At 41.8% G+C, this 25845-nt stretch overlaps 1 protein-coding gene across 1 annotated transcript in view; it reads left to right on the forward strand.

Annotated features, from left to right (window-relative positions):
• Window positions 1-586: 586 nt before the first annotated feature.
• Window positions 587-25845, forward strand: part of LOC311053954 (pseudouridylate synthase TRUB1-like) — a 29295-nt gene continuing 4036 nt past the window's right edge. Inside the window, exons 1-7 of the mRNA XM_084069767.1 lie at window positions 587-722; window positions 12492-12590; window positions 13245-13300; window positions 17118-17199; window positions 18274-18346; window positions 21099-21238; window positions 22683-22739. Of these exons, the coding sequence (XP_083925893.1) occupies window positions 596-722; window positions 12492-12590; window positions 13245-13300; window positions 17118-17199; window positions 18274-18346; window positions 21099-21238; window positions 22683-22739 (634 nt within the window). The 5' untranslated portion in view covers window positions 587-595. The remainder of the gene's footprint in view (window positions 723-12491; window positions 12591-13244; window positions 13301-17117; window positions 17200-18273; window positions 18347-21098; window positions 21239-22682; window positions 22740-25845) is intronic.

Raw genomic sequence — 25845 nt, forward strand, 5'->3', positions numbered from 1 at the left:
CAATCGACCAATCAAAGCCTCATGTAGGCCTGCGTCTGGGGTCTATTAAATAGACCCCTTAACAGACGATGTCACACTGATAAGAACCAGGATGCGCACGCAGGCCAGCACCAAATGAAACCCATTCTGTCATGTTTCGCTAGGGGAAAAAAGTGGTCTATAGTCGCTTCTTTTGGGCTTGTTTTCCTGGACCTGGTTGCTTGTTTCTGGCAACACTGAGCAGCAGTATTAGCATTAGAGCTCCGTTCCGTTATCAAATATAAGACATCTGGTTCTTGAGCTATCAAATATATGGTTTCCGACTGCCTTCAAAATAAGAGCATAGTATTTAATGTTTTTTTTTCAAAGACATACATTTATTTTAAAAATAAATGTATGATTTATGCATTTTTTTTAAATGGCTCTTAAACTTGCACTCCAGTGAACAGCATGTATTCATTTAGATGAGTTCTTAGTTTTAATTTGCAAATGAATCGTTTTTCAATGGCTTCTTTTTACTCTAGAGGGCACTCTTATTCTGAAGAGATCGTCCACCGGAAGTCTCGTATCTGCTGGCTTAAATTTGATGAAGGAACGCAGCTTAGCATTTAGCATCATGTCTGCATCGTGTGTGAATAGTTTGTCTAAACTCCAGTCTATAAACGGACTGTTTGCCATTTATAAGAAACCAGGAGCCACTTCCGCTGACGTGTTGAACACACTGAAACAGACCTTACTGAGAGGTGAGTCCTCTGTGTACTACACACACCACGTTTAGCTTTACTCAGTGCTGGAAAGTAACTACTCAAGTACTGTCCTTGATAGCCATGGTTCACATGACGACAGTCATGTTTCAGGGCTATGTCATTTTGAGTTTTTTTTATTTTTATTTTATGTTTTACTTTGCTGGAGTATTTCCAATTTTCAGTACTTTTTCTTCGACTCCACTACATCTCAGAGGCACATATTGTACTTTTACTCCACTATGATTTGAAAACTTAAGTTACTAGTTACTTTGCAGATTTTGATTATCCACTTAACCACTTCAGCTGTATACTCTGGCTACAAGGCGTTGCTTGTAGTGAGCTTGTAGATCTGCTATTTTCAAATGATTTTAAAACTGTTATTAAAGTGAAGTGGGCACTAGAGAACTGTAAAGTGAAGTGGCCATTAGAGAACTGTTATTAAAATGAAGTAGGCACTATAGGGCTGGGCGACATGACCAAAATCTCATATCCCGATATAGCTCATTTTATATCCCGATACAATATACATCACGATATAGTACATTTTTGGTAAATTCAATTAATGAATAGTTCACATAAAATTGCAATGTGGAAATGCAGTTTGAAATGATATACTCAACAAATAAAGGTAGTAGGTACTAAATATTTGTTTTATTTAGAAGAACCTGTTTTCCAAGCATGTATTCATGCAAAAATATTTGTTGGTCATGATAACATCTGCCATTAAATGTATTCAACTCAACATGTAGCAGTAGCCTACTTCGTAAACAGTAACACCACCCAGACGTCTCAGCATCATCATGTAAGTGTAAGTTGCTTCCAACTCAAGTATTCTTTGTTCTCTAGTCTAGAGGGTCACCAGATTTGTCGACCCAAGACAGCTCGACCAGCCGCGATTTTGAGACAGCTCGACCCAGATCGACCGGGTCTGGTTGTCTGAAGTAGTAGCTCTGTGTAACCCCTAGAGGGTAGTAGAGTACAAGGTACAAGGTGATGGTGAGGGAGGTCCTGAGTATATTTATAGTATATTTAAGAGTAAATATTGTAAGCATGCTCAGTCATACTATCAACACAATTTCAATGATTGAAAAAAAGGTCAAAAATAGTAGTATATTACAAAAAGGCTGAGTCTGATCGAATGTGCACTATTTCAGTCATACTATCAAACTATCAAAAATAGTTATATACAAAAAATGGGGGAATAAAAAAGAGAAAGGAGACCAGGCTAGACCTCGCTGTCCGCTCTTGCCAGTCCGACCCCGTGTGGCATCGTGTTCACCTCAGCAACAGCTGCCAGCAGCTGGGTGATGTCCAACTCCTTCATTGCATAGGCATCCCATAATTTCACCAGTTTGCCCTGTGTGTCCTTAGTTTTCTTTCGCTGGTAGCGTGCCACCATATCCATTGAGTTGCATTAGGGGTGTGCCGATACACTAATTTCACCAAACGATACGATACGATATTTGGCTCACAACTTCGATACGATTTCGATACGATACGATACGCACTTTTTTTATTATGAAAATAAATGGGGGAGAAAAAAATAAAATGCAAACAAATAATTCTGTTTTTGCATTATTCAGACATGCAAACTTGTAGCTTTTCAGCTACAATAGCCGTTTTCAATCCAAATAGTGTGACACCTGACCCGAAAAAAAAACATGTTGTCACTCTTTTCACTTCGGGGCCGTTTGCATGCCTGATTATTATGATTGTAAAAAAAAAAAAAAAAAAAAAAAATTCAAAAACGATATTTTTTTCCCCCAAAACGATACATATCGTCGCGAAAACGTATCGCGATATATCGCGGGACGATATATCGGCACACCCCTAAGTTGCATACTTTTTTTAAAGAAGTGTTATAGTATATTTAAGAGTAAATATTGTAAGCCTGTTTTGTCCTCCTCTCCTCTAAAATCATTTGAAAGTAGCAGATCTACACTAGTTGCCATCATTAAACACAACACAAGAGGTGAAATGAATTAAAGTAACTGTTATTTTATTTGACAAAACAGGGCAGTGTGAAACAATTTCAATGATTGAAAAAAAGGTCAAAAATAGTAGTATATACAAAAAAATGTGAAATAAAATGTATATTACAAAAAGGCTGAGTCTTTGTGCACTATTTCAGTCATACTATCAAAACAATTTCAATGATTGAAAAAAAGGTCAAAAATAGTAGTATATACAAAAAAATGTGAAATAAAATGTATATTACAAAAAGGCTGAGTCTTTGTGCACTATTTCAGTCATACTATCAAAACAATTTCAATGATTGAAAAAAAGGTCAAAAATAGTAGTATATACAAAAAAATGTGAAATAAAATGTATATTACAAAAAGGCTGAGTCTTTGTGCACTATTTCAGTCATACTATCAAAACAATTTCAATGATTGAAAAAAATGTAAGCATGTATACAAGTCTTACATCCATCAAGCTATGGGGATGAATGATGGTGCTGATGATGGGTGCTAGCCTTAGGAATGTGATTGATGTTGTTGATGGCCATTGGCCAGTGTCTCTGTGTTTCTCTGCATATATCTGCATTCTATATACAGTTTTAACTTTAAAGGGACATTAAGCATGTATACAAGTCTTACATCCATCAGTGTTTGAGGTGATGAAAAGGAAATAGGCTGAAGCTAAACATTTATGATAGCCTATCCTTCCTTAAATGTATAGCTCTCATTATTAACATTAAAAAGATATGCCAATAATAGAAATACCAGATCTTTTAGATTGATTGAAGTTTGCACAGGAAAAGGTACCAGTACAGTACATGAGTTTACTGTTACAAGGTCAACTAAAATGATATAACCAACAAAAAAAGCCTATAGTAACTGTAGTTACTAGTTACTTTCCATCAGTGTTTGAGGTGATGAAAAGGAAATAGAGTGCAAGAATAATTGTCAGACAACACAGAGCTGCTGCTAATGTGTAGACTGAACGTCACTTTATGACTGAATGACAAAATAATCATTTCCATAACACATACAAATAATATAGTGTATTCAAAGCACAGCATACAATCAATAAAGGCATTACCATTATAACTATAACTTTTCTTATATATCAGACTTTTATACTTCATGTGATTATTCACAAAACCCCTAGGAGAGGTCTTACTCTGCTATGGGGATGGATGGATGATGGTGCTGATGATGATGGCTGATAGCCTTAGGAATGTGATTGATGAGGTCATACTCTGCTATGCTATGATCAACTCACAGTACAAGCATACATGTATACAAGTCTTACATCCATCAGTGTTTGAGGTGATCAAAAGGAAATAGGCTGAAGCTAAACATTTATGATAGCCTATCCTTCCTTAAACAAGGACACGGTCATATGCTGTGTAGCATACATATTCACCTTGTAAACAAAATGTAAGTAAGATGAAATATGCAATATAAATGAAATCCCAATTATAATATTTGCATCTCATATACGACAACACTGACTGGGCTGCTGCTAATGTGTAGACTGAACGTCACTTTATGATGTTCTGTAAACGGCCTCTGGGTGGCTCCCTTTAGCTTCCATTAGCCTCCATTAGCTTTGTAACGAGTGCAACAAAAACACCAACACAGTCCCACACCAATACAGTCTTGAAGCTAAAGCATTCATAGAAACTTATTATAACATGGCAACTTTGCACTTTACCTGAAAAGGGGAGAATAAAGTGAGTGCAAGAATAATTGTCAGACAACACAGATTGAGGATCGCCAGGCTGAACCAATTGATAATAGACACACTGTAAGGATTTAGAGCTGAGGTAAGGAGGTGTCTAATGGCTGTGCTTGAAAGCCTTATCACATCAAGAAGACAATAGGGCTTGAGGTAAGGAGGTGTCTATCTCAATGGCTGTGCTTGCTTGAAAGCCTACATATTATTATTATTATGTCTCTCTCTCTCTCTCTCCCTCTCTCTCTCCCTCTCCCTCTCTCTCTCTCTCGCTGTCTGTCTCTCTCTCTCTCTCTCTCGCGGTCCGGGTCGAATTTGGGTCGAGTTGTCGGGTCCAAGCGGGTCGACAGCGGGTCGACCGGTCCGGGTCGAGCTGTCTTGGGTCGACATGTCTGGTGACCGTCTAGAGTAGGCATTCTAGGCATTGGCAATAGAAAACACTTTAGAACTGTGGTGAATATTTGCCTAACAGTAACAAATATTGGTATTGGCCTATTAGGTATAAGAAATAACATATTGAACACTTCTTAGTTTTAAAGAGCATTGTGCAGGCCAGGGCCAAATACCAAATAAACTCCCAAGTTTAAAGCGCAGCAACAAAATCAGGCTCACAATATAATTAACAAAAAATATAAAATCTAACAAAAAACAAACAAAAGTAATACAGGCCTACTGGCCGAGCCCCTAAAATAAATGTAAACATGGAACCCTTCCAAGTTAAAGTGTAGCTGCAAATGGATCACACAAATATTATACATATATAATATGAGGCATTGAGGTATAAAGGTAAACAAAACTACTTCAAGTAGCATGGATGTGCATTATGAAAACATCCAAACATTTGGCAAATCTCATGCTTCTACAGGTTGAGTGCTAGGAATACAAGCTGGTCAACTCTAGCTGGTTTCAGAGCTGACCTCTGGCATGACACAATGTTCCCACTTGTACTGAAAGCCCGCTCTGAAGGGGAACTTGTGGCAGGGATGCAAAGATATTTCCTCGCTAGCTTGGCCAGATGGGGGAAATGTGCCTCATTCTCCTTCCACCATTCCAGTGGATCTGTGTCTGGACCAGTGTCCAGAGGGCAGAGATAGAGATAGAGGGTGAGCTCTTTTTCAATGGATTCTCTGCTTGAATCAGGGGCCGCTTGGCTTGGCCTTGCTGCTGCTGTTTCAAAGTAGCTGCTCAAACTCTTCTTTTTCTTCTTAGCAGGAACCTCTGGCTCGTCCTGATCTCTGGCAGTGGCAGCTGACGGAAGGGGGACTGCCTCTGGCTCTGCTTGTTCGGCCACCAGCTTCTGCAGCTCTGCAGCAGCTCTTGTCTTGATGTAGCCCACCCTCTCTGGTTTGATGTATGTGGTTTTGAACCGAGGGTCAACAAGAGAAGCCATGTGAAGCAGCTCCTGGGTTTTCTGGTCATCATACTTCTCATTTAGGTATTCCAGTATGCCCTCTTTGATGGTCGTGGTGAGCTGAGTGTCACCATCCTGATGCTTGAGTATCTCGTTGTTGAACAGATGGAGGACAGGTTTCAAGTAGGAAACACTTGGGTAGAGCTCCCCAGACAAGGCATCCGTAAACACTTTGAGAGGACTCAGTGCCTTGTTCATGTACTCCAGAACGTCCATGTCCTGCCAAGTTGGGACCAGGTGACGCGTTTTCTTGTCGGCACGGAGAACCTGTGAGATAGCTTTCTCCTGCTCGAGCACCCTTTCAACCATCGCTTGCATAGAGCCCCACCTTGTAGGGGTTTCTGTGATCAGCTGATGACGGGGCAAGGGTGGATTTTGCTCTGCTTGAGCTTTGGCCAGCTCCCGTCTTCTCTTCCATGAATTGGAGAAGGCAGCGACAATCTTCTTGCAGACACCGACTGCTCGTTGCACCTGCTGTAGTTTCACAGCCCTCCCTGTGGAAATAAAGGAGAAGTAAATGTAACGTTCTATACTTAAAAAATATTACACTGTGTACAGGACAGGTAAAATGTATGAATTAATTACATGTTATGAATTTAATTTATTTATTCATATATATTTTTTTTTTATTTGTATAGAGGTCCACACTGACATCATGACTTTACAAAATGATGGATTGGATGGAGGAGTATTCTGTAGAGGGCCCAATATGCAGCCACGCCCCGAGTCGAATGGGCCCCCAGTCTCTCTGGAACTGGAGTGCCACCACTCCACTCCGACCGACTCCTCTCCGACCGACTCCGGCCAACCCGCTGAACCACTCCGCCAGCCTGATGGCATCCGCGATCCATCTGGACAGCGTCGGTTTAGCCACCGCCGTCCTCTGACCAACCCGGCCAAAAGAGACAAACGGCTGCGTTGACAAACGGCCGGCCGCTGTCCTCTGGCATTAAAGCTTGGCTGGGCAAAGACGGTTCAACCATCTATCCTCCGCCGAAGTGAAAGGAGGTGGATGGAAAGCCACCAGCTCAACTGGGGCCTGGGCCACCTTCCCAGTCTTAGATACAAACGGCAAGTTGGGTTTAAGCAAAACCCTCTTGCCGTCGTTCGAGAACCACATGCATTCCAAACTCACTGAGAGCGCCTGCCGCCCTGCCCGCGGACCTCTCCTGGCGAGGTCGAGCCGCGGGGGGGAGGGGGTTGGTGCCAGGATGCCAGACGCTGCCTCCTTCCTTGCCTTTTCCGTCTCTGCGCTGTCGCGCAGCAGCTTGGGGGCGCCTGGGAAAAGGTTGTCTGGCTTCAAGGGAAGGTCCATCAGCTCATTCTTAATCTTGTCCTCCTGCCAGACGGCGAGGTCGAGCCACTTCGTCCTCTCCATGGCTGCGCAGAAGTCCATGGCACGTCCCGTCCACATGACGTCGTTGCAGGTGCAGAGGATGGAGATCTGCATCAGCCGATGTAGCTCTTTAGCGTCCTCGGCCCACACGGGCTTAGCCATCAGCTCCTCGAGCCTTGCGCTGGCTGAGCCCTGGAGAAGAGACACGGCGTTGAAAGCCTTGGCGGAAGCCTGGGACGGGAGCCTCTGCGGACACCTGGTGGTCCTCCATCAGCTGCTCGAGGCCGCACCGGGCGATGGTTCTCCGGAACATTGCCGAAACAGGCTCGAGGAGCTCCTCCTCCTCCGCAGGAGGCTCCGCTGTGGGCCCAGGAAGATCGTCCCGTTCGGGGCTGGTCATGGTGACCTCCTGGGCCTCCTGGTAGGAGGTGATCTCACCTTCCTCCTCTCCGCCCCCCTCCTCCATGTTGTCGTCGGCTCCGTCGTAGTCTCCACCATCGGAGTAGACGCTGCCGTCCGGTGTGTCACCCCACCACGGGAGGGAGAGGAGGAGAGAGAGCAGCAGGGGTTGGCGTCGAGGAGACGGTCCTGGGAGTGACGCCGCGGCGTCCTTGGCTAGCACCGCTGCTCCCCGGGGCGACGTCTGTCGGGGGGCCCATGGCCCCACGGCTCTCCTCCTCTAGCGGGGCCGTTAGCCCCGCGGCGAGGGGAATTCCGCTGCGTCCAACCCCTAAATGATTTTGATTTATAGTCGGATAAATTTGCGCGACTGTAAAGACGAAACGGAAGTGGGGAGGAAGCTTCACATCCGGTTTATATTCTAATCATGATCAGAGCTCCCAGACTGTATGACCGGAAACATTTGAAAATTGTGGGAGCCAACAGTCTGGCCACGCGAGACTACTTCAAGGCTAATCTTGAGCCACGGAGGGAAAACTTTAAGGAGACAGGAAAGAAAGAAATAAGCCGGGGGAGCGTGCTTAAACGATAAATAATACGTTACGAAACTCCTGTGGGGGACACAAGTGACCCCGCTTTGGGTTAACGCTGTTTTTTGTAGAATTTTATCCGGAGTGTGTCTTGGCTCATGCGCATTCGCGCAGCAGAGTAAAGTAAGAGGGCGTGGTATAGTTACACAAGGGGTTATAACTTATATACCTCTTCCGGACTGCCGGATTGCGTAACATGACCCTAACCAATCAGAATTGTCGCGGGAGTCAATGTGTGTTACTCTGTGTATCGCCAGGGGGCGCTGTTATCCCATAGTGAGTATATAGTAGTGGAGCCCGGGATCGAACTGTGAACCTCGCAGTTGCCATCCGACCACTCGACCAGCCACTCTACCCCTGAGCCACTGCCGCCCCCTGTACTCACACGTTCCAAAGACTCAAGGTTTTTCCAAAATAGCAGATCTACAAGCTCACAACGCATCACATTGTAGATCGTTTTTTTTTTTAATAGTTAAAGTATGACAGAAGGGGTTATGTCAAGTGGTGTGGGAGGTGGAGGGGGGGTGGTAGTTTTGGAGCTTGAAATCTACATATGTTTTAGCATCAAAATATACGTTCAGTACCAAAGTAAAAGTACTCAAATTTTCAGAAAATAGCAGATCTACAAGCTCATAACGCGTCACATTGTAGATCGGCTGTATGTGGTTACTGTAGGTTTTTTATTAATAATAAAATCTGCAAAGTAACAAGTAAAGCTGTCAAATGCTTTCACTGTAGTGGAGTAGAGGTAACAAAAATGGAAAGGAAAGTAAAAGGACCTCAAAATTAAACTGTGCATGGTAAGCACTTGCATAGTACGTGAGTAAATATACTTAGTTACTTTGCAGCACCACTGCCTGACAGCCAATGACTGACAGATTAGGTAGCACTAGCTACCTAATCTAGGTAGCTAGTGCACTGCACTGCACTGATTGCTAGAGTGTGTAGGTGCATGGGTTTATATTAATGGTTTTAACTAAAAATGTATACATCACACAGTTTAGGATTAAATCGGAGAGCAGACCTGTGCGATCTTGGTGATGTAAAAAACATGTCTGTGGTGTAAAAAATGCGGCCACAGTGACTTTACGAAAACACAGGCATTTCTCCTCTGTCCTCTCTCTAGGGTTTTCAGTTGAAATAACATTGACTTTCCCATTGACTTTTTGGGGTGTTTAAAGTTAAATATTTAAAAAACTACAAATTATTTCAAAAAGAAACACGCATAGATGTCCACAGTAAGCTGATTTTTTTTGTACAGTTTGAATGGAGTTTCTAAGTGAAAGTATGTAGAAGTAGTTAGGTGCCATACTTTTGGGAGAGAAAGAAATAGTGACAACAGCTATAGTGTTTGGGGAACAGTGCACTAGAGAACTGTGTACTAAAATGATTTACCCGTACGTTAATAATCTTACCAGCTAAGGAAAACTTGAGAGAATATGAGTTTCCATTAGGACAGACTCAATTAACTTTATACTTTACATTTAACCACTAGAACCCCATCATCCTCCCCTATTCTGGGGGGAACAATCTTCCAAACAGTAGCTGATCTACAAGCTCACAACGCGTCGCAAGGTCATGGCACCCACTTTGAGGAAGCCTGCAACAGTGTTGCCAGACTTTGAGAGAGAAACAAGCAACCAGGTCTATGAAAACAAGCCCAAAAGAAGCAACTAGATCGCATGATCGATCACACACACACACACACACACACACACACACACACACACACACACACACACACACACACACACACACACACACACACACACACACACACACACACACACACACACACACAGAGGAGGCCCCCAGCAAAGAATCAAAATCTGTTTAGCTCTCATAGACTTGTTTGACAGCACTATCACAAGTAAGTCGCGCGAACGCTGGAAGCGAACGCAGCTCGAAAATAACAATAAGAAGAATAGAAAGGAATGAGCAATTACTTGCCATCCGGCCTGAAATATGCACAAATGACATGGAATTCTTAGATATCCCAATAGAGCATCGCAGTTGCACAGAATCCGGGTGCCGGAAGTAAATACTCAATGCATTTTTCCCATTGACTTTTCCAAAAATATTTATATCAATGAATTTAAGCCTAGAATCAAGCCATCCAGGATTCTGGTGAATCATGACCATAAAACCTTTTTTTCTGTGATTTTTTAAATTTTATATTTAATGATATGATATACTATGTTTAATAAATACCCAATCAAACGTTTTATGGTCATGATTCACCAGGATCCTGGATAGCTTGATTCTAGGCTTAAATTAATTTATATAAATATTTTCGGAAAAGTCAATGGGAAAAATGCATTGAGTATTTACTTCCGGCAACTGGAAGTGGGCGGGAACTGCGACGCTCTATAGATGAACTCGTGTAGATGCTTATAGATGTGTTATTTTTGTCTGTCGCTGCTATATGTTTCTCAGAGGAGTGTAATGAGTCACCCAGGGGCACAGGCGAATTTCAGCCACACTGTAGTGCATGCAGGCAATGAGAGCGTGACTCACATGGGGGCAGCCAATGAGAGCGTGAGTGACATGGGGGCGCGGCTGCACACATACTGCACACAGACAGACACACAAGCCGAGCCGAGTGTCATAGTATGCTCCACTTGGTCGGAGGCGCGTTCGCAATCAGTAGATCTGCTATTTTTGGCTAATGTTCCCCTCAGAAAATGAATTTTAGCATTCAAGGAGTTAATGTAAAGAAAAACTTCCTATCACACAAACATGTGGTGGCCCCCCTGTAGCCCTAGGGGGCCCGGACCCCCTGTTGAAGACCCCTGCCCTATATACATCAACTATCTAAAAACTAGACCATACCCGGTGAAGGGCGCAGGCGAAAGTAGTTGCAAACTTGGGGTTAATGCACGTCCTGTCGCGCGGTTTCTCCCCCGCGCACGTCCCGTCGTGGCACCCCCCCCCCCCCTCCTCCCCCCCGTGGGTCCCGTCGCGGCACCCCCCGGCCCGCGGTCACCCCTCCCCACGGGCGTGTGTATATATATATATATATATATATATATATATATATATATATATATATATATAAGCCCGGAGAATGGCGTAGGCATGTTACTCGCCCCCCCATCGCAAACAAACACACACACATACATACATACATACATACATACATGCGCGCACACACACACACACACACACACACACACACACACACACACACACACACACACACACACACACACACACACACACACACACACACACACACACACACACACACACACACAGAGATCCGTAACGGCCGATCGACACCAGCCTGGCTTTTCAAAGCGAGCGTGTGCGTACAGCGCGTTTGTTTAGATCCAAGTGATTTGCAATGCTAGCGGCTACACCAGGCGCGCGGATACGCGAGTCGCACATACGCAGACTTTTAAAATAGGACTGGGTCTAAAAGTGCGCGTGTGCGTATGTGCATCGTGTGTGCGTGTGTGACTGTGTGCGAAAAAAGTCTGCTGTGTTTACTTTCCACAGAAAGAATTGTACTCAGAGAGTGGGCGGGGTCTATGGTGCAGCGTGGTGTTGCCATGTCGGCCTACTGTAAGCGCTTTAGGGGCAATATTGGTGGTATTGTGTTTTGGCGTTGGTTGTGAAAGTGCAGGTGGGTGTGGGGACGCGTTGTGAGCTTGTAGATCGGCTGTTTTCCAAGAGGCAAGGTATATGTGTGAAGGCGCTTCGTTTGGCCTTCTTTTCATAGACCTCGTTGCTTGTAGGGTTCGTTTGGTTTGGCCTTGTTTTCATAGACCTTGCTGCTTGTTTCTCTCGCGAAACCTGGCAACGACGCATGCGCAGTTTGATCAAGAGGCCACCCAAGACACAGGCTACCTACCACCGTGAGGTTACTAGAATTATAGTAGGATGGCCGATCTGCAAGCTCACAATGTGTCGCGTTATAGAGCTGCTATTTCCAAAGAATCTGGGGGGGGGGGGGGGTGCATATTTGGAAAAATGTTTTAATAACAACATATCTTGTATGGTGTGGGGGGGGGGGGGGGCAAAATACATGTTAATTTAAAGGGTCATTGACATGAAAATGTTTGAGAACCACTGGTTTAAACTTTAAACAACATTGGGAAGCAAGGCCAAACAAGCAGAGTACACTTTAGAATCAACCCCAAAAAAACGCAACTACCACATTTACAAGCGACTTTGCAGAAAAACAAACCCGCTAAGTCAGTTATAATAAGCAGACCTGGCAACTCTGCCTTGCACGAGAGAGGCACATATTGTACTTTGTGCTCTCTCTCCTTACACCCAACACTGCTGACTGGACATCTAACATTAAATGTGTTTTATTTGTTTGTTTGTTTGTTGTGTAGAAGCTGGTTTGAAAAATCCCAATCCACGGAAGAGAAAAAAACAAGAGTTGAAAATGGGACACGGTGGGACCCTGGACAGTGCTGCCTCTGGTGTACTAGGTAAAATCAGTGGTGGAAAGTAGCCAAGTACATGTATCAAGTACTGTACTTAATAGGCTCTATGCACAGCAGCCATATTGGGAATTAATTGGGCCCCTTCCGTACTTCCTTCACAGGTGTTACCAATGATACTAATTAAGGCTCTGTTCCATTTAGTGTGGCGTAGTGGTTGTCTTATTTTCAAGGACCCCCATAACTCTGAGAGTGTACAAATGGAACCAAATGGACCCGTAAGGGTCCATTTGGTTCCATTTGTACACTCCCACACTCCCATACTCCCATACTCCCTTATGGTTACACACCCACCATAAGGGGCCATTTGGGAACCAAAATGGAGTGTTTCTAGTGAGCCAACATGCACGATATCAGCACCCTGACCAGAATGGAACGGAGCCTTCATTAGTATCATTGGTAACACCTGTGAAGGAAGTAAGAAGAAGCCCAATTTCTTTCCAATATGGCTGCTGTGCGTAGAGCCTATTACAATGTGCATGCACTGAACTTGAGTGTTGAGAAAATGTATTCTGTTGAGTGCAGACTGTTTCTTGAAACAAAATAAATAAAATCAAATAAAAAAGCTGCTATTGCAGGTAAAATAATGAGAGTTCCGAGTTAGCATTGTTGTTGTTTATTTCACATTGTGTCTTTTTGCAGTGGTTGGCATTGGCGGCGGCACAAAAATGCTCAGAAAGATGCTGGCCGGTTCAAAGGTGAGTTAGTCTTTGACGAGGCGTTTATTCATGGTGTCTAAGGTTCCTTAACGTCACTGTTGGGTGGAAACCTTGTACTGCGGTGGTTCTCAACCATTTTCATATCAAGGACCCCCAGTTTGACATGCATTAGGCATGGACCCCCATTTAATGTGATTTCTATTTTTATCTCTGGGACCCCAATTTATATCGTAAAATCAATCTTAATTTAACTCTCTCACTGTATTTGGATTATCGCGTATAGAATGTTGTACAGTGTGAGGGATTGTGTTCCAAGTGGTTGGAAGCTTGGTAACACTTCCTGTGTATCCCATGTATGTAAGGTGTTATAATTGTTTTTATAATGCAGTATAATCTATGTATAACACTATATAATTATAGTTATACAAACTCATACATACTGACTGTGGTGGGAAAAGTACTCAAATGATTTACTTAATTAAAAGTATCAATACTGCAATGTAGAAATACTCTGTTACAAGTTAAGGTCCGGAATTCAAAATTGACTTTAGTACAAAGTACAAAAGTATTGTTATCAAAATGTACTTAAAGTACCAAAAGTAGAAAGTACTCATTATGCAGAATGTACCGTTTCACAAGTTTTCAAATGTATAAAATGTATACAAAGCCTTTAAAAATAGCAGATCTACAAGTTGTAGATCTACAACATAAAGCACATGAAACGTTCTATAATGACTCATAAGGTCAAGTGTAAATGCTTTGTAATCTGCTTTAACATTATATAGTTATACGCACTCTTTAGTACTCATAATGCAATCAACCCGCATTGGATAATTACTTGTAAAGCCAATAATTGTAATACTTAGATTGCTGGTCGCTGGCAGACTAACATGCATCCCATGTTAATTATCTCAAGTTGTAATGCATTGTAATTTTATAATGCTTTATAATCACTGTTATAATGTATTATAATCACTGTTAAAATACATTATACTGTGATTATAGGGCACTTGCTTTAACCTGTTTAGACAAGTTTTCTGAAAAACATTGAATATTTATTTTAATATTTAAAAAAGTGTATGTTGCTATATACTGTACACATTAAATTCTTTATATAATTAGAAGGAAATGACTTAAAAGCATGCATTTTAAAAAGATGACTGTGCAGGTACAGTAGGAGGATGGCATTGCACAGTGATGACATCACAAGCAGAGGAACTTGCTAGTTGCGCATAATTGTATTAACTATGTACTTGGTACAACATTGGCCTATAAATGAACATTGTAAATGCGTAGGGGAGGCAGTGGCTCGGGAGGTAGAGCGGACGAAGTGTCCTTGGGCAAGACACTGAACTGCTCCCAATTAGCAGGTTGGTGCCTTGCATGGTTTCCTCTGCCGTTTGTGTGTGAATGTAATGCACATTTTAACCCATTAAAACCGGGAACGCATCTGTGTAACCATTTTAACCATTATTTTATACCATGGCTATTCAAAAGTAGCAGATATACAAGCTCATAGCGCGGCACCGAGTGCCGCGCTATGAGCTTGTAGATCTGCTATTTTTTTTTTAAATCGTGAACAAATCTTTGCTTCTGGGGGTCCCTGGAACAACATATTTTAAGATGAGGGTCTGCGTCCCAATACATATAATTTTGGGAGGTCCTTGACATGAAAATTGAGAACCACTGATATATATATATATATATATATATATATATATATATATATATATATATATATATATATATATATATATATATATATATATATATATATATAGCAACAAATATTTTTCAAAAAACTGTAAGGATTTAGAAGACATTTGTAGAATCCCCCAGAAGCAAAGATTTGAGTTACAAATGCTCGCTTTAAAATATATATATATATATATATATTCAAGGATTTTCACAATTTTTCAAAAAATAGCAGATCTACAAGTGCCACGCTTGTAGATCTCATATTTGTGAATAGCCGAAGTATAAGATAATGGTTAAAGTGGTTAAAATCTAAAATGACAGACGCTTTCCCGGTCTTAATGGGTTAAAGTACTTTAGATAAAGGTGCTATAATAATGCACCATTTACCATTTTCTAGCATTCAAACCCAGATAAATGTGCAATGCTCTGAAAGCCTCTCTACTGTAAAAGGTTAGATGTACTAGATGTATATTGATGATTATAAATATCCTTGTATACCCGTGTCTCCTAGGGTAGTTCATGCCCTCACAAAAACATGCAGTAATCCTGGTCACTATACTGCCTCCCCCTGGTCAGCCGGGGCGCCTGATGGAGGGGAAATGAACTGGTTGGAATAACGTGTTCCTTCCACGCGCTACGTCCAACCAGGGACCCCCCCCCCTGTCAGGTGACAAGAAGGTCAGTTGGCTCTCATGCATTGAAGGAGGCATGAGCTCGCCCCTGGGCTCCCTAGCCTGGTAGGGGGAGTGTAGCGCCCAGGATCACTTAGAAAATTGGCACCGGGTGGAAAAAAAGGGTTACAAAATCGAGGGATAAAAATGATGAAAAAATAAATAAATATCCTTGTATTTGTTTATAGGGGGTTTAGGTGAGTTTACCAGTGTGGACTTCTTCCACTCCTGACATTACACATCTGCTCAAAATTAATGTTACGATATAAGCAGATTATAGTACTTTATAAGGTATTATAGACATGGGATTCATGGCAAGTGTTACCCAAGTTTCAACTTGGCTCACCAAGTCTGGCTCAAGGCAACAAAGGAGAGAGTCCACACACTGGTTAAATAATACAAGATGCGTCGTATTATCCTTACTTTTCAGTATTTGAGTATCTAGGTTATCGGTGTCAGTAATCAGTAGCGTAGTGGGTCTGTGTGTGAAGTCTTGTATGCAGAAATAAAGCAAAACAAACGGAGAACAAACCATTCAATCCGGGAACGCAACTGTGTCATTTTAGATTTCTTTGGCTATTCAAAAATAGCAGACATACAAGCTCGTAGCGCGGCACCGAGTGCCGCGCTACTAGCTTGTAGATCTGCTATTTTTGAAACATCTTTCAAATATGTGCAAATCTTTGGATATATATATATATATATATATTATTTTTTTTAAGTGAATATTTGTAACTCAGAACCCCAGAAGCAAAGATTTGAGGTAAAAACATATATATTCAAATATTTGCACATAATCTTCGAGATTTTTCAAAAAATAGCAGATCTACAAGCTCACTCGGTGCCGCGCTGTGTAGCTTGTAGATCTGCTATTTTTGAATAGCCAAAGTGTAAAATAATGGACGAAGTGGTTACACAGATGCGTTTCCTGTCTGAATGGGTTAAATAGAGGAGGCGGCCATGTGTAGGATAGTAGAGAGAGAGAACTGTAATCCACGTCGCAAATACTTTGTCTGCATGATGATGCACTTAGTGCAGTGGTTCCCAAACTGGGGGTCGGGACCCCCCAAATTATTTGGGGGGGTCCCCAGATGATTAGCTTAATGTGCACCATTGTTTTCTCACTCAACAGTAAACAATCCAACATACAGTGTAAGTGTATACACTGTACAGGGTATCTGCACATTTCTAAAGTGACAATTTAAGGCCTTTTTCTAATACCAAATTGTCAAACATTGTGTAAGACAGAGGCAAGCAAACATTGAAAAAATAGCCGATCGCAGTGTGAGGCGTTGTGAGCTTGTAGATCTGCTATTTTCGCAATATTTATCTGTGGAACCGAGTCAACCGAGTGCTTGTCAGGGTGTCAGGGTGGGTGCGTGTGTGTGTGTGACTTGACTTGGTGAACACTTTGAACCTCAGGTTTGAATGATTTTGTTCTTTCATTCCATTAAACAGTATATTGGTTCTTTTTTTTATTCTTGCAGAAATACTCTGTCACAGCAGAACTGGGGAAAGCCACAGACACCCTGGATAGCACTGGCCAGGTCACTCTGGAGAAGGACTTTGGTAAATGATTCCTACATGTCAAATATTGTCAGGCTATCAAAAGATCAAAACGAGGAAACAAACAAAGAAAGAATTACATGAATCATGTCATGACAAATATGAATACCAATTGTGCACCCTTTGTTGTGCTGCTGAAAAGGAATAATGGCTTCATCTACTCAGGCACTCATTGAAAATCTAACATGGTTATCTAACATGGTTAAAATGGAGTTTGAAGTTACAATGGGCGGGCGTGTTTGATAAAATGAATACCAAATATCTAAATGAATCAAACAACTTAAAAACTGTCCGTTTATAAATGTTGAACTATTGAAAAATATGTGCTAGTGACTAAATAATGATTACATTGGATCCATTGGATCCTTTTTTTATTTGTCTTAATAGGCTCTATGCACAGCAGCCATATTGTGAATGAATTGGGCCCCTTCCTTACTTCCTCCACAGGTGTTACCAATGATACTAATTAAGGCTCTGTTCCATTTAGTGTGGCATAGTGGTTGTCTTATTTTCAAGGACCCCTATAACTCTGAGAGTGTGCAAATGGAACCAAATGGACCCTTACGGGTCCATTTGACTCTCAGAGTTACACACCCACCATAAGGGGCCATTTTGGAACCAAAATGGAGTGTTTCTAGTGAGCCAACATGCACAATATCAGCACCCTGACCAGAATGGAACAGAGCCTTCATTAGTATCATTGGTAACACCTGTGAAGGAAGTAAGGAAGGGGCCCAATTCATTCCCAATATGGCTGCTGTGCATAGAGCCTATTTCCTTGTATTTTGGACAGTTTTCCACCCAACAGCAATGATATAATATATGATATTGTCGTTGTCGGGCAGAAACCTCTCATCTCCATGTTTTAACTTTTTTATGATTTCATCGTAAAGTAAAGCCCTACTTGATCATACAAATACAGTGTCACACAAAAGTATCAGAAATGGCAGATCTACAAGCCCCAAATGCGACGTGCTTTGAGCTTGTAGATGTTCTGCAATTGTTTTGCTGTTTTTGAATTGAAATCATGCAAAATAACAGAAACAATGTATTTGATTATTGATTATTGCCCCACAGATCTGGTCACCAGAGGAGACGTAGAAGAGAAATTGAAATTGTTCACCGGTGACATCATGCAAGTGCCACCCCTGTAAGGCAGAGAAGTGATGTTCATGACTGTGTCAAATATATACCCCTGTCTGACATATTAACCCATTAAGACCTGAGGCCGTGTCAAAAAAAAAACGAAATCCTAATTTTTTTTCGGAAAAAAATGTATTTTCACGATTTTTCAAAAATAGCAGATCTACAAGCTCGTAGTGCGGCACTCGGTGCCGCGCTATGAGCTTGTAGATCTGCTATTTTTGAATAGCCAAAGAAATCTTAAGTGACACAGATGCAGGACTTGGTGGATGTGTTAACTCATACACTGCCACTGACGTAATAAACGTAATTATTCCCGTTTACCAAACCTGCCACTGACGTAAAAAACGTAATTATTAATTTTTCCAAAATTTTTTTTTTTTTTTTTTTTTTTTTTTTTTTGGACCCAAAGACCAAGGAGATATGATTTTTCGAAGGAAAAGACTCCCATCCACTTCCTTGTTAACTTAAAGCTTAAAAATTCTGTATCTCAGCTCCTGAGTACTTTTTTTTTTTCAATGAAAAATCTCTGGCAGTGGGCAAACGCGGCCAGCAATAAGTCTGGCAGTGAATGAGTTAAGACCTGAGGCCGATTGTGCAAAAGTCTTCTAAATCCTAACAGTTTTTGAAAAAAAACGTATGTTGCTATATCATTGGTTCTCAAACGTTTTCATGTCAAGGACCCCCACAATTATATGTATTTGGCCGTGGACCCCCATATTTAGAGAGAGAACGGGATCAATGTCAAAGGTCATGTCTCACCTAGACATAGTATTTACATGTCTCAATAGAAGAGCAGGGAGACAAAATACAGTACAACCACCCCAAGTTATATTGTATTAGCATACTCTACCCTACATATTGGACAAAATGACATTGGGCCGGATTCATAAAGGGATTTACGACCATATTTTGTACGGCATTTAGGACAAGTCGTACACATACACCTGATTCATAAAGATTTTTTGGTCTGTGTTTTGTGCGTCAGGTGCGCACGTTCTCACGTCACCCCCGAGGCAGTCTTGCCAGGGCTGAAATGTGCGTATGTCTTTAGAATGCTTTATTCTTCATGCCAAAATCAATTACAACAGTGGCAAACCTCAAATAAAATATATATGTGCCCAACATTTGTCAACACATATATATAAAAAATAAAAAATAAATGTCAAACGATGTATTGCTTGTAGCCTATGCATAATATAGACATGATGTAGGCCTAGATTCCACCGCTTTTTATTTATTTTCTAGGCTATGAGTCGCATTTAGAGCTGAATTATTAGGTCCCTGAGTGTGTTTGCCAGCGGGCCATCTCAGCCAAAGTGTCACGTAATAATGAAAATAGGCTTCATGCCTTAATGAAACTGCGGAGGGACTGATGCACCAGTGTCCGTGCCGCGGTATTAATTTGTAGTCTAATAGCCTACTGTAGGCTACTCTACTGTATATTGATCACATGAACGCCACACACAACAGCCTAATAAATGTTACCATCTGATGAGGAAACTATAGTGATGAAAGCTGTGTCCAGAAGATCCATTCCCCATTCAGACGTAGGACAGTGATATATTAATCCAAAAATAACTAATTTAATCAATAAGTAATCAATAAGCTCTGGTCCATAATCGTTCCACTTGTATGCCCTGGATTTATTCTCAACATCATCTTTTTACCTGGTAAACGTGAGCATGTTATATCCTTTCCAGGTTATTAGTCTATTATTTGCTGGCGGGGTTAAACCTTGTAAACATTACACATTACGTTCAGCTGATCCATCGTGCAATACTGGGACTCGCTTCCAGACAGATCAGAATGAATGATGTTCAAGTTCTCTGTCAGTGTCAAGGCATTGTGGCCGACAGCTGTAAGTTTGGACGAGAAGTTAAACTCCGGTGTTGCCAGATTTTGTGAGAGAAATAAGCAACCAGGTCTATGAAAGTAAGCCCAAAAGAAGTAACTGACAGTTAGGCCATTATAAGAACTTTAATTAAACCGTTGTGAGCTTGTAGATCTGCTATATTTAAAAAAAAATCTTGTAATAAAATGTGGAATATTTGGATTTTTTAAACATTCTAACAACACAAATCTGCCTCCAGCTGGCACAAAACATTTTCAGATGTGGCTTATAGGGATAAATTAGCCTACATATTAACTTGGGGGTCCATGACATAAAATATTTGAGAACCACAGGTTAAAACAATTGAACAATTGTGAAGCAAGCCCAAATAACCAACTATACTTTAGAAACAAGCCCAAAAAAACGCACCCCACTTCTACCAATATTTACAAGCAACTTTACAGAAAAATAAGGGCAAATTCGCTTATAATAATGGCAACACTGTTCAGTAAAGTGACAGATTTGATCAGAGAGAAACTGCTGGGTCACTGTTCACGCCTTTTATGGTGCAAAATGGGGCGTGGAGCAATGTAAATGAACCTCTCGGGATCTTCACGCCCAGCTGGCTGTCATTATAATATAGAGCTGGTCATACGCACGTCTCTGTGATATACGAACCCCTTTTTGAATTGCACGTCCGTTAGTGAGTACCAGAAATACGACCTCCTTTACGAACTTCATTTACACCATATTTACGACTCTCGTTATGAATCGGGGCCAATGTGCCGCTTTAATATTGGCTTAGATATTGGGTATGGTAATATAGTGGTGTTATAGTGATATGGCATGAACATGTCTTCTCCTGGTTTAAGTAATAGTTCATACTTAACACTAATGAATGATAATGCATGTCATTGTTTTCCAGTTACTGTGCACTAAAAAAGGACGGCAAGCGGATGTCCGTCCTGCTGAAACAAGGTCACAACGTTGAAGCCAAACCAGCCAGGCCGGTTACTGTTTACAACTTAACACTGACGGACTTCAGCCCACCTCTGTTCACACTGGGTTAGTTAATTGTCATTCACAGTCCAAGAAAAACAGCGCCCTCTGCTGTTTTTAACTTTTCCATTTGACTCTGGGCGGAGCTGTACGGAGGACCCATGCTCACGGGAAACCAGGGTTTAGGTCTGCCCTCAGCCCTCCACTTCCGGTGGTGCGCCTATGTTTTCATTCCCACCAACAATATTTCTCCACGGAACACTAACACCATTTCTCCCAAAGAACATGGATCGTTTTGGTTATAAGCCCACTTGTTTCTATGATGAAAGAGCAAGTTAAAATGTTGCTAACTTTCCGTGGCGTTGTCAGATATACAGATATACAAGCAGATAGCAGATATACAAGCTCATAGCGCGGCACTGACTGCCGCGCTATGAGCTTGTAGATCTGTTATTCTTGAATAGCCAAATAAATCTTAAAATGACACACAATGGTAGCCTGGTTCCAAACCATAGACCCCGCTCACTCTCTGAGTGGACTGCTCCTCTTGGTCTGGTGTTGAAATGTGAACCTATGGATCAGTGATGGAAGCTCACTTTTAAAAAAAAAAAGTGTTTTTGGGCGGTGTAGCCGCCCCTATAAGTGGGGTTGGGGCACCTCATTAGTACACCCTTTGCTGTACTGTGATTGGCTCATACATTAGTACACCCCTACATTAGTACACCCCTAGCTGTACTGTGATTGGCTGACTCTATTGGCTGACTTTATTCGGCACTGTGATTGGCTAGCGAGACACATGATGAAATTAATAACCAATAAATAGGAATATGCACTTAAAAAAAAACACTTTTTTTAAAGTGAGCTTCCATCACTGTGATGACCACTGTGATGACCACACCGCCCACTTCACACTGGGTGTGATTTTTTTTTTAAGTGCATAGTCCTATTTATAGGTTATTCATTTCATCATGTGTCTCGCTAGCCAATCACATTCCTGAATAGAGTCAGCCAATAGAGTCAGCCAATCACAGTACAGCTAGGGGTGTACTAGAGGGGTGTGCTATTATGAGCCAATCACAGTACAGCGAAGGGTGTACTAATGAGGTGTCCCAACCCCACTTATAGGAGCTGCTACACCGCTCAAAAACCCGTCATATCAGAGTCTGAGGTGGGGGTGGGTCTAACGACAAGCCAATCAGCAAATATCTGCTAAAACAAGCTGTGCGATGACGTCAGATGTAGGTGGATCCTTGGATCTCTTGTGTTTGGTTTAGGGAAATTCGAATCCCCTCCCCCTCGTAATCGCCGACACTGCAGCCAATGTCAGACTGAAGCTCCTCCACGCAGCTTCAGGCTGATAATCAGGCTAACAATGGGTTAAAGAGTGTTAGAATTGGTCAAACTAGAAATAGAATACAAGGGTTCAATAATACCCTAACGTCTCGGATATGTCATAAAAGCACTGGTTAACGCCTCAATTTGTGATTTCTTAATTGTGTTTGCTTTACAGATGTGGAATGTGGCGGTGGATTTTATGTGAGAAGCTTGGTGGACGACCTTGGAAAAGGTAAATTAATGATGACTTGCATAATACCATAATTAATGGGCTAAGATGATGAAATAGTGGAAAAATGTACAGGTGGGATACCAATTTAATCCAATCAGGAAAGAGTACCCATTTATCAGCTCGTAGCCATTTATCAAGCTCGTAGCGCGCTACGAGCTTGTAGATCTGCTATTTTTGAAAAATCTTAAACATTTTTTTTCGATTTTTTTTTCTAAAAACTGTTTTTAACACATTGGGTGCCAAAACCGTATATATACGGTTTTGGGAATACAACCATGGAGTGCCAAAACCGTATATATACGTTTTTTGAAAAAAAAAAACATTCAAAAAATATTTTTTTCAAAAAAAAAAAAAAAAAAAATCCTTCACAGCACCAGGAGATATCATTTTCCGAAGATTTAGACTCCAATCCACTTCCTGGTTAACTTATGACTTCAAAAGCCTGTATCTCGGCTCCTAAAAAATGGTTAAAAATCCTGGCACTCAGTGTACTCTGTTTTTAAAAAAACCTGGCACCCCATGTGGTAACACAGTCCACGCCAGAGGTTAATCTCATAATGTACTCACCAGTGCCAGCGTTTTATTGTTGTTTTTTTGTTTTCTTCACGTCGCCACAGACACAGTTAAATCTGTTAAAATTGCGCGTTCATTTGGTTCTAAACACACAGGGGATCTGTGTGAGACAGAGCAGTGAAGACCGCTTCGCTTTGCGATCCGCCATCTTGAAGCTACAGCGGTGAACGCTAAACAGTGATCAGCGAGGAGAAAAACAACAACTGAGATAATCGACTTTTAGGTTTCGTTCTAGACAGGAAACGGATGCGATCGGAAAAAAAAACCGAACCCAGATAATTCCGTTTCCGGTGGTGCTACAATGAAATGTGTTGTGGCGAACGAGGCCTACAATGCAATGTGAACCTGTGAGTGAAAAGAAAAAAAAAGACCACTTCGCGTAGGTCTACGCGACTGGCACGTGGCGGCTTTAAATAGGTTCGCGTAGCTCTACGCGATTGGCACTCAATGTGTTAAGAATCGCCTCAGGTCTTAATGGGTTAACCAAAACATATCACTTACTACACCTTTCATTTGTGATGTTAATACAGAAACCATATTCCAAACAAAACCATGTCAACAGATCACCTGCACATTGACACGGTCACCTTGAAACGGTTACTTTTCAGGAAATGGATCCAATAAAAGTCTTCCAATGGATCCAGTGTAGTTATTACTCAGTCACAAGGTCTTTTCATTGATTGATTATGCATGAAACCCACACACACACTTAAAGCTGCTCTGTTACTTGTCTCTTCTACCCCCGGATTTGAACCCGGTTTCCTGCACAAGTGCTGACATTTTTACCATTGAGCTAATAGAGCCTGCCTGCTTGCTCAGGGGAAACATTGAATATTGACCATCACGGTCAAAATGTGTGTCAGATCCTGTGTCTAGGTGAGACATGACTTTTGACACCATCTAAATGTCTCAATAGAAGAGCAGGGAGGTTTATATAAGTTATATTGCATTAACATACTCACCTTGGACACAATTACATTTCAGTCATAAAAAAAAGATACATAGTGCCACTTTCTAAGAGAAAAGTCCAAAATAACAAAAATAGCCAATAGGCTCTATTCACAGCAGCCATATTATGAAGACATTCACAGGTGTTACCAATGATACTAATGAAGGCTCTGTTCCATTCTGGTCATAACAGAGTCAGGGGTGCTGATATTGTGCATGTTGGCTCACTGGAAACACTCTGTTACACCAGTGGGTCTAAAGTTGGGGTCCAGGGACCATCGTGGGCTTCCAAATGGCTCCTTACAGGTGTGTAACTCTGAGAGTGTACAAATGGAACCAAATGGACCCGTAAGGGTCCATTTGGTTCCATTTGTACACTCTCAGAGTTATGGGGGTCGTGGAAACCACTGTGCTACAATAAATGGAACAAAGCCTTCATTAGTATCATTGGTAACACCTGTGAAGGAAGTGATAATATGGCTGCTGTGAATAGAGCCTATTTACTCAGCTAGTTTTGCGACTTTTGTGCGACAGACACTGTAGTGTGACAACGTAGGGCATTCATTTATGGAAAAACCTTCTGCCCGACAGCAACATCATGTAACTGGTATTCTCCTAGGGCTGCAGCTGTCCATTATTGTCTTGGCGATTATTCTATCCATTACTTTTGATGTTAAAACACTGTAGCAGATCTGACATTGTATGAAAACTCTTCTCTAATGACATGCATGCACGGCACAATGCTGCTGTCTTGGCCAGTCACTCATGGAAAAAGAGATTTTAAAGGATAGTTCACCCCCAAAGTGACTTTTTCTATCAATTAGTCGCCCATGGAGACTTGAATTCATGGATATTTTTTTGGTTTTGTCGCATTCCTAATAAATTTATGACCAGCAGCGGTTCCGGTAGGAGACACAAAGGAGACTCTTTGTGTACCGGTCCGCTGGTAATAGTGGACCGGTAGGTGATGGTTCATCCAACTATCTCTTTAATCTCTTTTACCTGGCTAAATGAAGGATGTATGCCCAAAATAGAGATGGATTATCAATCGATTATTTGAACTGTCAATTATTTTACGTAATGAATTCAATCGATTCATTTGAACCGGGAAAGCATCTGTGTCATTTTAGATTTTAGCTCACCTCTGTCGGGTGGAAACCTCATACGTCCCAGAACTGTTACTTTTCAGGATTCAAATTCAAAATGAGCAAGCTCACAATGTGTCGCTTCGCGCTGCGTTTCGAGCTAGCAGATCTGCTACTTTTGATGCGTATGTGTGACACTGTAGTATGATCACGTAAGGGCATTCATTTACAAAAAAAACACAAAAAGTTTTTGCAAATGAGAGGTTTCTGCCCGTCAGTAACCATAATAGCCAGGGGTGCACATAACTTTTTAGGTCTGGTACGCAGAAGAGCACCTGGACATGTGACTTGGTGCGCATGGCGCCCATCCCGTTTTGTCAAAGGGGGTGGAGGTTCAGCCTGGACAGTTTTGTCAACGGGGGGGGGGGGGGGGGGGGTCAGCACGGTGCCCACCGGACAGTTTTGTCAACGGGGGGGGGGGGGGGGGGGGAGAAAAAAAG

This window comes from Gymnoscopelus microlampas (assembly GCF_963454915.1).
Source record: "Gymnoscopelus microlampas genome assembly, chromosome: 10".
Lineage (NCBI taxonomy): Eukaryota > Metazoa > Chordata > Actinopteri > Myctophiformes > Myctophidae > Gymnoscopelus > Gymnoscopelus microlampas.